This window comes from Acomys russatus, chromosome X (genome assembly GCF_903995435.1).
Source record: "Acomys russatus chromosome X, mAcoRus1.1, whole genome shotgun sequence".
In the NCBI taxonomy this organism is placed as follows: Eukaryota; Metazoa; Chordata; class Mammalia; order Rodentia; family Muridae; genus Acomys; species Acomys russatus.
The window spans coordinates 44,740,058-44,757,253 of record NC_067169.1 but is presented as its reverse complement, the minus strand read 5'-3'; the positions used below and the strand labels follow the sequence as shown (position 1 = coordinate 44,757,253).

Here is a 17,196-nt window from a genome sequence, read left to right as displayed (position 1 = left end):
GCGTCCTTGGATATAATACTTTCCCATAGAGGTGCCCTTCAGAAATAATAGTGCCTTTTCCCTCTCCAGAGACTAGTCACATGTCATTCTGTGGGTGCCACTTGGCCCAGCTTGGCCATTGAATGGTGAAGCAATTCTATCAGGCTCAGCAGAGCCACTCTATAAGTTTCTATGTAAGTGAGGTATGTGTGCATCCTTACTGATGCTGAACCTAGTACATACAGGTGCTCACTCAACGTCGGGTAAATAGTATGTTATTCTAAGACAGCAAGAGAGAATTGCTGATGTGTTTTGTCATTTGAGCTTGCTTCTTATTTCGTAAGTTGTAAGGGTCTGATTTTTATTAGTTATTTTTATTTTTTATTTTTTGGCCCTGGTGAGAGCCCCTGCTCATTGTTCTCCAGGTATCTAGCCCCACAGAGGCATGGGAAGAATATTTCTAGAACAGGTGGCTTAAAGTAAGTCGAATTGCATTTGAATGCCATCACTAAATAATTCTCACAGTACTTGTTCAATTCAGCGTCTGTGTCTTTCCCTTCTCACAGGGTGAGACACAGTTGCTTAAGAGGACATACACAGTGTCTCTAAACCCAGGAACACTAGCATTCAGCGTATGTTGCTGAATAATAGGTTAAGGGTATAGACACAGTTCCTATGCCTTGTTAAGTTAGAATTTGCTACTGTTTTGACATGGGTGGGATGGAAATCCTTCATTATTTCATTGCGCATGCTACTTCTCAGATATCATCTGTTGCCTACTTCAGAGAAGCGCAGAGCAGGTGGTCTGCTTAACTTCCAACATTGTGCCTATGAGCCATTTGTTGGCAACGGCAATGCATTGCCACCATGAGTCAGAAAATTGGGCTTATAGTATAGCAATATATGTTAAACAGTTTTCCAGAAATTGTTTAACTTCCTGCTAGCGTGGACAGGTCCCAGTTAGGAAGCACAGTACCACTTTTCCCAATTAACAGTGCAAATTGTCACGGGTGCATAGGAATTTGCAATTTGACAAAATCAGTTTTTTGACAGCAGGGGTAATCAGTCTGCAGCTTCGCAAGTAGTAATCTGTGATCGAAGTGGCAGGATTTATTCTGAATTGTGAAAGGTGCGTGTGTTATGTGAGGGGGACAAACCATTAGTATGATCCTCTCCTTCTTCACCCCCTTTCTTTACAAAATGTTGCTTGATGTGGAAGTTGAAATGAGAGAATACACTCGGCTGAGAGTGATCTCCCTCCCCCCCCTCATAGTAGTATTCATTTATTTTCTGTTATATTGCAGTATTCTGACAAGTCCCTGTACACCCAGCTGTGCTTTTACCGGTACATTTTTGATGCGGACTGTGCATTGGAGAAACTTACTGAACATGAGAAAGGTACGTTAAAATACTGTAATTACCTTTGAGTTTAAAGTGGAAATTTGCATCATAAAAGCCAGACCTACTGTGTCAGGCTGTTCACACAGCATCACATTGCTGTCTCAGAAGCAGACTATAGGGGCCTATGTGAACACAGGGATCCCCTACATGAGGGGCGGTGACATAGGAATCCCCGGCTTTAGCCCCCACAGCCTGGGTCACATTGTTCTCTATTAAAGCAAGCTTTTGGGGGAGGAACGGTACAAAAAGGACTCTTTAAATGCTATATTTTGAAAATGCTATTTTCTATAGAGTTTAGTAATTGTAATAAAGTAAGCATAGGCAACGTGATCATTGGGCCTACAAAAACTAGATATTACCACAAAAAAATAGACCTGGAGTGTGTCTCCGCTGTTCACTAAAAGCCTAGGTTCGTTTTGAAAGAGAGGAGTGGGGTGGAGTTCTTTTATTGACTCCATCCTAAGAGAATGTATAGGTGCCTCAACCCATATGATCAGATGCTGCCTGGAGTCCTGTGCACCCGGCATTTCCTTATACAAGACTTGCAGGCACTGTGGGACATAATGGGTCTGGGAAAAGCTTTGTTACATAACTTAAAGTATTTGAAAATGTCATGACAAGTGCATGTTTTTTTTCCTACCTGAAAATCACATTGACAACTTTTCTATTACCTGTAAAAAATAAAAAAGGCAAATTTACACATTTTTCTTATTAGTTACCTACAGAGTGTTTATGTTGTTTGTCAGTGAATATCAATTCAAGGCTTTGTTGCTCGGTATTAAGGCTGGAGGCAACCTCAACAGCATACCCCCCCCCCAAAAAAACCTACAAATATGGCTGGATTTTTCACATAAGAATTCGTGTGCTGCCCTTGATTTGGTCTGAATGTTTTCTACCCTAGTCATGAGTGACTTCACCTTTTCTGCCTACAAGAAATGCTAGAATTATTTTTTCCTTTCTTGAGACCAGGTTTCTCTGTGTAGCCTTGGCTGTCCTGGACTCACTTTGTAGACCAGGCTGACCTTGAACTCATCTGCCTTTGCCTTCCAGAATGCTGGGATTTACAGGCGTGTGCCACCACGCCCAGCTTATAAATTATTTTTAGTCCCTGAATTCCTTCATTTATCCTTGGAAAGAAAACATTTTTTACAACTAAAATTCCTTCTGCCCACTAATAAGTAGGCTTGATAACATTCATTAATGGCTACTATGTAGCCTATATTTACTTCTGATATCATTTTTTCTTTATTAAACTTTTTTATCTTTTACATATGCATTTATATTATTACTCTTATATACAAATAAATTACTTAAGCAAGAAGAACCATGACACAATCAGGAATTATATAAATGTTACATTCTTAGTGTTTTGGCTATTTGTATTTGGCAGCCTTGAAGAAAACATCTTTCCTATCTTGGCTAGTCTAAAATTCTGAATGTAAATCAGTATCTATCATATCTCCTCATTATCAACTTAAAACATCTATCTAGACTTAAAAACATCTTAATCCCTAAACAACTAAGCTTCCTTGTAAAACTAAGTTACCTGGTCTTCAACCTCATCAGAGACTTTAGAAGGAATAAACTTGATTACCTGAGTATGCCAGGAGTGCAGGTTAGCAGCTTTCCAAATGAGAATATGACAAAGACAGTTTGCTACCTGAACAGTCACCCAAAACTCTCTATAATGTTGGAGCATCTTCTTCAGCCTTCTGGCCCAATATATCTGACAGACATATTTGTGAGGCAAGAACTATTGAGGGCTTGCTTACCCTGTCTTGGCAGAGTTTGGCCATCGACTCTGCCTGCATCCAAGCTTGCCCTTTTTAAGGCAGAATTCTGTCTGTGGCAGAAACAAGGACATTTTCCCCAGTAGCTTGTTTGCCCCGTTTGAAGCCATCTCTATAGGGAGTTTCTTTGATGCTCATCATCTTCTTTGAGGTAGGCTGTGTGTTGCCAGGAGTTAAGCTGTCCCAACCTCTGATATCATTAATGTATGCTTTCCTTTTGTCCCCAAAAACTTTCCCTTTGGGGTGCTTATAAGTTGGGAAAATTGAGTTCTGATTCTCTGATGAATACACTGTTTCTCTCAGGTTTCTTATCTCTTTCTGGGTGTGTCAGCATATGAGTAGCTGCTTTCCCATAACTTCTTTGTGCGTCTAGCCACCTAGGTTATTCATTTCATGTTTTTAGACTCGATGGATACAAAATTCTTATGAACACGTTTTTTCAATTTTTGATGAGAAGCTGAGTTAATGATCAGCGGTTTCAGAAAGTCCAGTCATTATTGGAGATATAGAGACAAATGATACAGAAAGTGACTGGAGTCTTTAGCATTTTAGAAAACATCAAGAGTATACATAGCTTTGCCCAGAAACAGAGGGGATAATATGGCAAGGTTGAACAAGACTAATAGAGTAGCCACTTGGAAGCTTCTTGCTCAGCAGTAGAGGAAAGATAGTATCAAGGGCTGTATACTCAAAGTTCACTATAGGGTGTGTGTTTGTGTGTGTGTGTGTGTGTGTGTGTGTGTGTGTTTAAAATGTTTCTTAAGACAGGGACTCACTCTGTAACTCATACTGGCATACTAGCCAAGAACGTACTTTTGTAGCCCAGGCTGCCCTGGAATTTAGAGCAATCTTCTGCCTGCCTTAAGCCTCCTGGCTGCTGGGATTACAGATTTGAGCTGTCATGCCCATCTTGGAAGCTATACCTTTTAAGAAATTTCATCACATAGAATTCACCTGAAAGCCCCTGTCTAGGCTGTAGGTTTGGTGCAGTGGTTGCTGTTCCTGCCCACGCATGCGCGCATGCGCGCACACACACACACACACACACACACACACACACACACAAAACACACACAGAAAAAACATTCAGCTTGGCATGATGGCTCACATCTTAATCTCAGCACCTGGGAGTCAGAGGTAAGTGGATCTCTAGCTCAGTCTACAAAGCAAGTTCTAGGACAACCAGGGTTATATAATAGACACTGTCTCAAAACACAAAGAAAACCCCTGTTCAAAGCACCTTGACTAGATCAGGTGAATTGTTTCCAAATAAAAATAGTAAGTTTTAATCTATATGAAGAAAATTAGAAATAATATATTTACACTAGTGAGAACACTAATAAGGAGAAGTTCCCCTAAATTTATAGTAACATATATAATATTTACTTCATATTTTATGATTTGAAATTAAATTCTCTTTTAATTTGCTGGTCAAAGGATTCCTTAGCATAAAAATAAATTTTAGGCTTATTATAAAAATGAACCAGAAGGCAAATCTATTATGCAATTTGAGCCAAGGCAGACCACCAATAGATGTTACCATCAGAAGTTCTGTGAAAAATGACAGTTACAACACAGTTACATCACAGACAATACACTCTAGGTGTCATCTATCGACAAGTGCCCTATGACTGGAGTGTGAAGTATTTGCTGTAGACTCTGCTTTCCTTGCAATGCCTAGCAACATTTCTTTTGCTAAGACTGTCTTACAATTTCCATTGTAAAGCCTATACTTTAAAGGTTGTAACTGGGTGGTGGTTTTAATTTTTGTTTGAACCTCAGCACTTTGACTTGGGAGAAACACGTACAAATTATTTGAAAGAGGTTTATTTATTTTTACAGTGAAAAGTAGCTCTGTCAAAGCTTTTTTTTCTTTCTTTCTTTCTTTCTTTCTTTCTTTCTTTCTTTCTTTCTTTCTTTCTTTCTTCTTGTACTTCACTTTCAAATGAAAGTTTACAGGCCATTAGTCCATAATGTGAATTAACCCCATTTGGTATTTTCCCCTTTCCCTGAAAATGTTAAAGGATTGTTACTCACTTTGGTGAGGTGTTTACTGCATGCTCACGCTAACTACATAACATTTTCTAGTCTTATTTCTGTGGGACATTAGCATTATTGTTGGAACTGCTCCAGAATGTACACAGATGGCATAATGGAGCCAAAGGAGGCTTTAGAACACTGGGGCAATATGGGAAGTAAAAATCCATTTCCAGGATGGCAGCATAAAACGCTCATATTTGACTGCCTCAGCCTGTGGTGCTTTGGCCTAACTAGGGATAAGTGAACAGTTTGGGGGAAACCTGAATCAATTCACATCTTTACCTAGGCACTTAAATTGTCTGCTTTTAAATGCAGGAAAGAAAAAGGGTCTCTTTTCTCTGCAAAGCCGTTTTGTTGTTGTTGTTGTTGTTTATGCAGAAATCGTAAACACAACATTATGTATAGATTCTATTATGTGTTGAGTGTGAACTCTTATGTCAGCGAGAGCCAGATACTCTCTGCCCTGGATGACCTCAGAGTCTATTGGGGAAAGATAGATTCATCAGATGCTAAATATAATATTATCACCACTAACCTGATCACTTGTCTTAAGCAAAGAGAGGGAACCCTAACTGCTCTTTCAGTTCAGGTTTTAGTCTGTTGCTAGAAAGTAGTTTGTTATCGGGTACCACTTTCTCTTGCTGGATGCTTAACTATTCTTATTTTATGTCATCATTCTTAGAGGATGAAAGTTTAATGTGCTGGGAGTGCAGTATCAAAACACCACAGACCGTGTGACTTAAGCAACAGAAAAGTGCTCCTCCACAGTCTAGATTCTGAAAATCTAAGTCCAAGGGTTGGTATCCCCTGAGGCCTCTTTTTGGCTTGCAGATAGTAGTATTTCTTTGTCTTTATTGTGTGCCTAGTTCCCCCCCAACACACACGCACACACACACACACATGCACACATATTATGGCAATATGAGACAGGATTTTTCTGTGTAGCTCTGGCTGTCCTGGGACTGACTCCATAGACCAGGCTGGCCCCGAACTCCACGTACCTCTGTCTCCGTAGTGCTGGGATTAAAGGCATGCATCACCATTATAGCACCGCTGAAGTTGGATTGAGGCCCACTATGAGACCCTAGTTTTTCTTTTCTTTTTTTTGTTTTTCCATGCAGGGCTTCACTGTGTAGCCTTGATTATCCTGGACTTCCTTTGTGGACCAGGCTGGCCTTGAACTCACAGTGATCCGCCTGCCTCCTGAGTGCTGGGCTTAAAGGCGTGAGCCACCACACCTGGCTGAGGCCCTAGTTTTAGCTTAACCATTTCTTTAAAGACCCTAGCCCCAAATACAATTATAATACTTACGTATCACTTTAGGGAGATAGCATAACATGAAGTCCACTTGTACGTTTGCATTTGTCAGAATTGCAACACTAAGATTTTTGGGTCCTGTTTGAAGAAAGAAATTAAAGTTGCAGCATAGATACTTAATAGATGGTGATTTATTTTCATGTGCATAGCACCTGGTAGGACATCTGATTTCTCAATGGGTGTTCTTTTAGGCTGGTTAGACTATCTTCAGCTCACATACCACTCCCGTTTTAGTCTCTTTTTCACAAAGGGTTGTGGGCAGCTTCCTGTTCCACAACCTAAGTTGCACCTGTAAAGATTGCTGTGTTCTTGGATCCTCAACCAGATGACACCTCGCATTCACTTCTTTTTTTAGTGTCTTTTCCTTTATCAGGCCCTTAGCTTGCCTGCTTTCTTGTTTGGTTTTTCCTTAAAAATTTCAGAGTTTTTTGCTACTGCTTTTTTCCCTCAGTCTTTCCTTTATGCTTGCTGGTATTTCTTACAGGTTTTCTTATTTCTTTACCTTTTTTTGAGACAAGGTTTCACAATGTAGCCCAGGCTGGCCCCAAGCTCACTGTAATCCTTCTGCCTCTTCCTCCCACTTGCTACAGTTACAGACCATGTCAGTAGTATTTGCTGCTTTTGTTAGTGCTACCCAGAACTAGACTGCCCCTTTGTGAAGGTATTTTTTCATTCCAAAGTGTCCTTTCACGTGTTGAACAGGCCCTCAGAACAACCCCATAAGGAAGCAGCATTCAATAGATGAACAAATTAAATTAAGGAAATGTTTCCATCCTTTGCATTCCCCTGTGACCTTTTTGAGGAGTCTCGAGTGTTTTATTTTGCTTTCTCTTTCACTTGAGTTCATCGAGACAGAGGACTGCATCTTGTAGCCTACTCACTAAATATTTGATTAAAGAATTCCTGGAGGAAAACAAGGTTGCACAAGCGTTTTCAAGCATGGGGGGGGGGGGTGTTGTTCCTAGAAAATATTTCTGTTTATTACTGGAGAGGGATTTTTAAAACAGCAGGAGAACTTGCTATATTGCTTGCATTGCACACTTTGTGGTGTGCCATAAATTAAAGTTATACAATTTTCTTGATAAGCCAGGTGGGGTGGCTCACACCTTTAATGCCAGCATTCAGGAGGCAGAGGCAGACGGATCTCTGTGAGTTCGAGGCCAGCTTGGTCTACAAAGGCAGTCCTGGACAACTAGGACTGTTACACAGAGAAACCTTGTCTCAAAAACAGAATAACAAAACTTCCTTGATATTCGCATATTGCTTTTATCGATTCCAGTCATTGCAAATGATACTGAAGGCAAATGACAGGTGTCTGTCATTTGGCTGATACCAAGCTTGAACTCAAAGAACATTAGGTCTCTGAACTAGTGAGTAAGCTGAGCTGACTGCTTCTCACACTTCTTCAGGGTCCTGTTCTCAGCTTGCTACCAGCTGAGCTGTTTGCTCATAAAGTGAGCACAACCATATTATTCTTGGAAAATGGTGTCTGAAAAAGACAGTAATTAGTTCTAAAACATGAAGGGGGTTGTGAAGGTACTGTCTTTTCTTAGAAGAAAAGAGTTTTAGAGATGAAATTATTTGCAATTTGGAGATTTCTAAGCATCTCAAGTCCGGTCCCTTTTCAGTGTTAAGGATTTCTATTTCTTGAGCTGCTAAAGCCAAAGTGCAGGAGAGGTTTGTTATTGCTAGAAGTACTGAAATAAAAGTAGCAAAGGACCCCTGGAGTCTTCTCTCACCTGGTTGGCATCCCTAGAATGTACTTTGTTCAGTCTTGTTGGGCATTAGGAACAAAATGTATCACAGAGTGCCTGTCTGGTCCATTTACCTCTTAAGCCTATGAGTTGACTCATTTCTCTGAAAGCTTGAATTTTTACTGTATTCCATTCATTTATAATTTCATTCGCATTCATGCCAGAGCACATGGGTGGTGGTCAGAAGACACCTTCCAGAAGTTGGTTCTCTTTCCAACACGGGGGTTCTAGGAATTGAATTCAGGTTGTCAGTCTTGGCAGCAATTTATTTAACCAAGTAAGTCATCTTACCAACCCCAAAACTTGAATTTTTTTAAAAAGCTTTTTCTCTGTTTTCTGTTTTTTTTTTTTTATTGAATTTTATACAAAGTGTATTAATCATATTCATCTGCCTCCCCCAGCTCAACCACCCACCTCCTTTCTCTAGCTGCCCAACTTTTGTGTCTTTTTTTTTTAGGCCTATCAAGTCCAGTTTTGGCTGCCCATATATTTGTGGATGTGTGGCCTTCCACTAGAGTGTGGTCAACCCACCAAGGGACACACTCAAACTGAAAAAGAAAACCTCTCTGTCTACAGAGAGCTATCAGTTGTCAACAGCTCCTTGAGTAGGAGAATTGGTGCCCACGTTCCCTCCATGCTGGGACTTGGTTTGGTTGGAACTTGTGCAGGTCCTGTGCATGCTGTCACAATCACTGCCGGTTCATATATACAGCTGCTTTATCTGGGAGCTACTATTTACTTGTAGTCACTTATACAACACCTCTCGCTTTTTTCCCCAGGAATTTTATTTTTAATAACTAATGCCAGGTAAAATAGACCTGTAAAGTACATAGAAAAGTAAAAATATGACGCATGCATCAGTTTTTTATATAAAGTATATATTTTATAGTTGTGAAGTTGTTTTCTGTATAAAATAGAGTTTGAAGCAGATAATGTTAAACTCAGCTTTTCTTTCCTTTTATTTTATTTCATACAACTAATGCTTTGAGTTGTATTTTTTTTTTTTTAAGTTTTCCAATATGTAGTTGAAGGGAAGTTTTTGATAGACGGTCATAACTTGGCAGATCACAATATAATTACTTTTCTGTTGTGTTTAGGACATGATTATAGAAATATGTAAAGAATTTTGAAGCCAAGAATCCTAGTTTGCTTCTCTTTTGCTGTGACTAATCACCTTGACCTAAAGCAACTTGGGGAAGGAAGACTTTAACGTCAGCTTTCTCTTATGGGTCACCATTCATCGTTGAGGGATGTCAGGGCAGGAACCTAGAACAGAACCTACAGAGGAATGCTGTTCCTGGCTTGCTGTGTGGCTTAGGCTTAGCCAATCTTTATGCATTCCGGGCCCACCTGCTTAAGGATAGTGTTGCCCAAATCAATTAGTTTTCCCTTTCCCAAGTGACTCTAGGTTTGTGTCAATTTGATGATAAAAAGTAACCAGCCCACCAAGCAATCTAAGGACATTAGCTACAACCATGAAAACACAGGGAATAAATAATCTCAGAGCAGCAAAATCAAAACAAAGGAAACACACACATACCACAGCCACTAACAACAACAGCAACAAAATAGAAAAGTGAACTGTTGTCATTGTTAAGATATTACATGATTTTACTCTTAAGTGACTTTAGGAAATACTTTCTAATATGAAAGTACAAAACAAGTTTGTAATGATTTTCAAGATGGGGAAATTAACAAGGAACACTAAAATGTTGTATAGTCATCATCTAGGTTGATTATAGATCATTTCTGTTTTCTCCTTTATACTTGTAAATTATTGATAGTCTCATACATATCTAATGTATTTTTCTCATATTTCTCTTCCCATTGCCTTCTCTTGTTCTCCTCCTGCTAAACCCCTTCTCCCCAACTGAGATACCTCCTACTTCTCAGTGCCTTCATGTGTGGATCACACTGAATTTAATTAGCGTTGTTTACATCCGCATGGGCAGTTTACCAGTGGCTTTACTGCTGAAGAAAATGTCTCTTTCCATTGCACCCATACCCCACAACCATCCTCCATCCACAAGGGAAGTTGACAGGCCTAATCGTGTGTAGGCAACCACAGCTCTTTGTGGGTGCAAGGGTCAAGTCGTGACATGGACATTTTTACTTTTCTATAATTCCCAAGTTATAGACAGCTTCTATAATAAGACATTCAAAACACTACAGTTTCACAAAGAATTGTACTCATCTTACAGTGGCTAGTCTAACAATGTACAATTTGGAGTGGAACAACATATGAATGAATGCAAACCAGCTAGTATTTTCCTTGCATTTTCCCATATATGATCAGTATACTAGCAGCATTGGCATCACCTGGGAGCTTGTTAGAAATGCATTTGCATTTTAACAAGATTCACAGGTAATTCCTAGACATGCTACGATTTGTAAATCAGCAATCTAAGACATTTCCCTCCTAATAACTAAAGCCTACTTCTATTTTATTCATTCATTGATTCAGACCATCCTTGTAGTTAAAAATCTAAAGTGATAAATAATGCCAATTCCAGGAGTCCTGCTCAAGTTTTAAAGTGGACTTTCTATCACTGCCTGGTCTTTTGAACTATATTCTGTAATTAAGCTGCAAATGTAGTTGTTTGACGAGGGTTTGGGGAGCACAACAGAAACAAGAAACCATGAGCTCTATCCACTTTGTTTCTTCATAACTAGAAAAGAACAAGGGAGAAGTGAACTGGGATTTTCAAAATAGCTTCCAGCCTCTCAGGATTATAAAAGAGAGCTGGAATGTAGGTCTACACCCACCTTGTACGAGGGCCACTTGATGTGTGCCCTGCCTGAAATTTCACCAGCGATGCTCTGGACCTCATTGCCACATTGATTTAACACATTTGTAAATATTTCAAGTAGATTTTTTAAATGAAACCGTTTTTTTTTTTTAATTGCTACTAAAAATATTAGTTTGAAATTTACTTTTCCTCTGGCAGCTGATTTGTATGTTGTTTTCTGCTCACCGCAGCAACTGCAAAACACGGAGCCCTGTCACACTGCTTTGTTGCTCTGGGTACTGCCTGGTTTGTTTTTGTTTTGTTTTTACCTATCAGTGTAGCAGAAGAGAAACTCATTTTCCAGGAAATTGTCATCTTAATTGCTTTGCCCTTAACTAGAAGTGTCTTGGTTCTGTACCTTTTCTGTCATCCTTTTTAGTATAACGAAGGTAGTATGCGAAAGTTGCCATACATTTTGGGCAGCAAACTTCCAGATTCTAATTGAGTCTTTTCTTTGAGCCCATTTCTGTAAATATGCACTCAGCCTTTGCATTTTTGTGTACTTAGGAACCCAGAGGCATGCTATGATGACAGACATGTGACTCGTTTTTATAAAATCGTTTTCCTAGTACTATCTTTTTAACGAGCAGATTCTTTTTCCCTGTTATAGTGACAGGCGCAGCAGCACAAACAAGGGCACCAGTGTTGCTGTGTCTAGTTGATAAAACAGTGGTTGGTGGCCTTATTTTGCAAAACATATTGTGATTTTTTTTTGAGTGGTAAGAGTAAGAAGGACCTGTTAAGATTTTCCTTCATGTACTTTTAAGATAAACACTTCTATCACCAATGAGAGAAAAAATATTAAACAAATCTCAAGCAGTTAGATCATAATGTAAGCTAATCACTTTATTTTGAAGGAAAGTATTTTTAAACAGTTGAGCTGGTGAATTTACTTCTAAAATGTATTGTGCTTACACAGTAGATAGTTTTATTTCCATGATGTTTTTTACTACATAATTATACATCTTAATTATGTAATTACTATCATAATTATTATGTAATTGCATGTACTTCCACTAATTACAAAATCAGGAAGTGTAATTATCTAGTAAAAACTTTATGAAATTTCATGCACTAAAAATTACTTAAAAGGCTATTCCAGTGGTCTAATGGAAGGCTTTTCATGCTTGGTCTTAGTCATGGTGTTAGGACTTGAACTCATAGGCCAGAACAAGGACAGCCACAAACAATAAAGTGAGTATTGCAATATGGGTCCCTTTGAGTTAATGTTGAGGTGCATTTTCATTTCTTTGTGATTTCTGAGTTGTGGTATAATACCTATGTTTAAGATAGAATCACAAAAATTCAATGTAAAGAGAAATTATTAATTGGGTAGTAGAATTAAAAATCAAGGCATTTAGGTTACAGAACCGTTTAGGCCATCTATAACAAGAGTGATTATTTAGCTACCTCTGCCTTTAAGAAAGATAATAGTAATAGGCAGTATTCTGCTTCTGTAGTTTAGAGAGAATTTTATCCAGTTTGTGTTTATATTTTCTCTGAGGTTTAGCAAAACATATCAAAAGAGCATATCCTTTTTTTTCTACTACCTGATGTCAAGCAGCTTTTGAGACATAAACATAAATGCACAAACATGTAACATCAGACCCTAAATAAAGACAGGAGGTTTAATTCAATAAAGCTATGATGCCTTTACCATTCAAAAAGACATACAAATTGCGAAGTGAAACAATAGTCGTGACAGCAAATTAGATATGACATCTAAATTACACTACAGAGAGGAATCCCAGAACCATTTTGGTCTGTAGGTGTCTATTTTCGCCCAGGTTTAAAACCCATCCTAGAGACTGCTTTATTGTCTAAGTGGGATAGTGTTGTAGAAGAGTAATTGGGGGTTGGTTGAATTAATTACACATTAATTAGGAGGAAAAGGTTTATAATACTTATGGTAAAGAAGAGTGTAGATCCTTTATGAGGCATGATAGCATGTACTGTAAGTTTCAGAAATGCATATTAATTGTTTCTTGGGTTTTGGGTGAAAATAGGTATAGGAATGAATATTAAGTGATTGATATTTTTGAAACATACATAATCTATCATTATCTAAGTATTTGAAAGTTAGATAAAGTTGTCTTTCTCCAGATTAGTGCTTTTTCACTAAATGAGTATTGAGATAACCAATGAAAAGCTATCACAGTTAATTCTTTTATCAGTACAGCCTTAAATAGTCAAAGGTTCTTCTCTGTAGTCTTAGAGGCAAGTCACTTTCCAGTTTTCTCTTAGAGCTTTCCAAAGAAGATTTTGTAGTTTTATCAATTATTGACGTTACCACTTTTTGTTTCCTTTTGGAGGGAAGGAATTAGGTTTTGGAGACAGAATTTCTCTGTGTAACACTCCTAGTTGAGTTTGTGACTTTTTATTCCAGTTAAAAGTTCTAAGGGATATGACTTTTACTTATTTCTAGTTTGTCTTCACTCTGTCTTGGTAACATTTCTCCTCAATGTGTTTTTATAAGTGTGTATGTCTCCTCTGTTAAGACAGCATTACTTCTCACATAGCCCCTTAATTTTTGCTTGTTTTCATGGTTGGCATTTTCTTTACTTTCTTTCTTTTTTATCAAGTACTTATGTGAACCAGAACAGCCTTTAGTGGTTTAAAAGTTAAATATTTTCTTAGTTTTCATTGTAATACAGATTTTATTTCAAAACAATATTTATACTGACTTTGTTTAGTTTTGCTTTCCTTTCTTGCTTTTCCTACAAATTGACATTTCTTCATTATTTTATGTAATTCCTTAAGTTTTTCATAACTATGTAATGGAATCAGCCAAAACTTTTGAAGACTAATAATGAATGGCCTTTTTTCACTATTTCTCTGTATCCCCAAATCCAGATCTAATGTAAGCTTTAGCGTTAGTTGGGCCCCATTTAGTATTTCATTCCATTCTTCCATGTCTATAAGTTATCCTTCAGTTACTGAGAAAAGCCATTATCAGTTTGACTCATCTTAAAGTACTTCTTTCTGTGGTTGTTGGAAATGTATTCTGATTCACCTGCATTCTCTTACCTTACACCCAATGCTAGTGGTAATAAGACATGATTAACTGAATTAGTGTTTATTACATTCTTCCAGGTCTAAGCCCTGTGAGCTTTGATACCTTCCTTTGAAGCTTAAGGCTAACCCAGCTATGGTTCAAAAATGATAGGGTCACTAGCTAACTCTAGAGATTGATAATACACTTTTGTTTTAAGAACTGATAATAAAACCAAACTCACAACTAAGATCAAAAGCCAGGTCTTTGTAGAAGTCTGTTTTTCTATTTTGTGTGCCCTGAACTTTGACCTAATTCGTTTAATGAAAATGTCTACTCTCTACCCTATATGGTATATAAAGGACGCAGGTATAAACAAAGCCTGGTTTCTGCTTCTAGCGGTAAATCTACTTCTGACCACTTGCTTTACTTTGTGATGCTAGGGGTGGAACCCAGCCAAGGCTTTGGCTCTCTACCATTGAGCTACCTTACCTCTCCAGCCCTTTGGATGGCACTGTTTATGGAGAGCATTTACATCTGTTGGGCTAAATGGGTCGTTGGCATCTTTTAGATGAAACAACCACTTCAAAGAGGCCGAGTGGCCCTCTCAAGTTGGCAAAGCTCGAGAGTCTAAAATTTGCAGGTTCTTCATGCTTTGCCATAGCTTTCCTCCTCTTAATCTAGTAGGGAAACTTCAACCTGAGGCCAATGATTCTAATAGAAGAAAATAATCCTTAAGTGTCTTAGTATCTAAACATTTTCCTCAGGAGAGGTTTCCAGGTAGAGATGGAATCTGAGTTGTGCCCTGCAGAGTAGGTGAGGTTTTAATGAGCACAGATGCGGTCGTTTACTTTGAGACTTAATTTTTACCCGTTTTCGTTAGTTATCTAGCTCTTACAAATCAAAGAACCTCCCTTGACATATCCTTGATGATTTTAATGCACCTCTGAATTGAAGTTTAGCCTAAAAGTGCTTATGAAAGGAGTTGATCCATATGCAGCCTTAAGCCCAGGACTGTACACTGGAAGGGCAAGCTCTCTTCACTCCCCACTGTAACCATTGGTGGTACTTTGAAAGAACTTGATCCATCCTTGAGGATACATCTGTCAAAAGTATATCAAAATGTTTTTCTATCTTAAATAATTTAACTCAGAATATAATAATGTAAGTATTTTGACATGAAAATGTTACATACTGTGATATATCCACTTATCTTAAAAGAGATGTCTTTAAAAGAAAGAAGTGGGTAAGACAAAACAGCAATTAGGAATTAAGAAGGATAGATGGCCACTTGTAATGCATGCCTGTAACCTGCACATCATGCAAAGATGGCAAGGTCCCCAGGCCAGCCTAGACTACATAGGGAGACACTGTCTCAAACAAACAAACAAAAAAAAAAAAAAGAGGAAGAATCAATAAAAACAATGAATGACAGACTGTACTAGTTTGATTTAGACACAAAGTAAACTCTTATTGTCATTATGACTATAAACTATAAAAATGTTTTATTTAAAGCATGATTGATGAAAATAGCGTAATGAAAACATAAGTAGAAGAAAAACCTGTTTCCAAAATCAGTAGTTGCTGCTGAAGTAATTTCTGTATTTTACTGGTATTTATATATTGTCTTACCAAATGAAGTTGGTGCTGAAAAGTCAATGAAATTGAACATAAAATAGAGGGTCAAAGCCTACGTCTATATTCATGAAATTGTTCATGGGAACATCGTCTGGCCTTAGTGAAGGCTTTACCACTTTCAACAAATGTGCCACGGTACATTTATTAGTATGCTACAAAGAAATTTTTGAAATAATTAAGTCTAAACTACACTTGTCAAAATAAATGAATGAAATACAATTTTGAATCATCTTTCTTCACTTATTGCTCATTTGCATAATTCACTAACTTACACAGGAGTCTTTCAGTCATTGGTGTGAATTAGCAAGGTTCTGCTGTTTCTTGTTGTACGGGCAGGAATTATGCTGTCATATAATTAGCTATTCCAGACATGGACTAACGAGAAATACTAAAGGGCACAGCACAATCTAAAAAGGCAAGACAGGGAATCTAAAGACAAGAAACAATCAAAGACACACAACAAATTCAAGCTGGTAGACTACAGGGAATTCTGAATGAAGCCTCTTAATTTATTTTGAGAATAAGAAATCAGTAGTATGAGAGAAATCTCAACAAGATTAGCTGACTAAGCCTACTTAAAAAAAAATCTCTACGGTGCATGGTGCGCCAGGTTAACCACTCCTGTTTGTTAGGCAGCTCAACAAAGAGCCTATAAAGATGGTCATGGCTATGTAGTGGCTTCCCATTGATGTTTATGCCAGTGAGATCTGTAGGTGCAAATTGCTTTCCCTTTATGGTAGGGGTCATTCCTTTCACAGCCCACTTGCCTGTCTCTTTTATAGAGGTTTTCTTATTTTTGTGCTGCTCTCAAAGGAGTGATGGAATTGGACCCCCAAACCCCACTACCGCTAGCAGCACTTAACTTAGCATCTAATTCTCTTCCCTCCAGCTTTGTGAAACTTATGTTCTGGTCTTTAGGAACAAAACAAGCTCTTGGCAGGATCCTCTAGCTCTGAATTGGGATTTGTAACCCCCCCCCCTTTATTCAACCTGAAATATCATCTCTTTAGATTTGCCTTTCTTGCCTTATTCTCAGGAAATATCTTTTCATTGCAGTAGCATGTCACTGTAAGTTGATAGAGCATGTGGGAAGTTCTTGGAAGTATTGTCCTCAAGATGCTATTTTTAGTTTGGTTCCAAAATGGTATAATCTTACCAGAATTGGAGGAGCAGAGAACTGTGAGAGCAGTTGTAGGGTTAGCTAGGAAAGCTAACTCCCATCCTGTTACTACAGTAGAGGAGCAGGTAACACTTGTCTTTTTGTCTTGTCTTTAATGCATCATACAGACACTCAAAGGTGTGTTCAGGAGTTGTAAGAAGCAGCTTCAGGTGCACTGTGCGGATGTTCCATTGAGTTGTTTTCTCCCTCACCCCCTTCTTTCTTCCTTCAATATTTGTTGAGTACTATAAGGACTGATCTGGCCTTCTCAGCGACAGTATGAGGTAACTGAGTTGTGGAGCTAACCCCTAGCAAATGTTTTCACTTTCTACTTCCT

General features: G+C 38.3%; 1 protein-coding gene across 1 annotated transcript in view; it reads left to right on the top strand.

The window, feature by feature from the left end:
• The window catches only part of Pola1 (DNA polymerase alpha 1, catalytic subunit), a 310,463-nt gene that overhangs the window by 235,031 nt on the left and 58,236 nt on the right, over window positions 1–17,196 (top strand). The window contains exon 36 of the mRNA XM_051142383.1: window positions 1,284–1,377. Within this exon, the coding sequence (XP_050998340.1) occupies window positions 1,284–1,377 (94 nt within the window). The remainder of the gene's footprint in view (window positions 1–1,283; window positions 1,378–17,196) is intronic.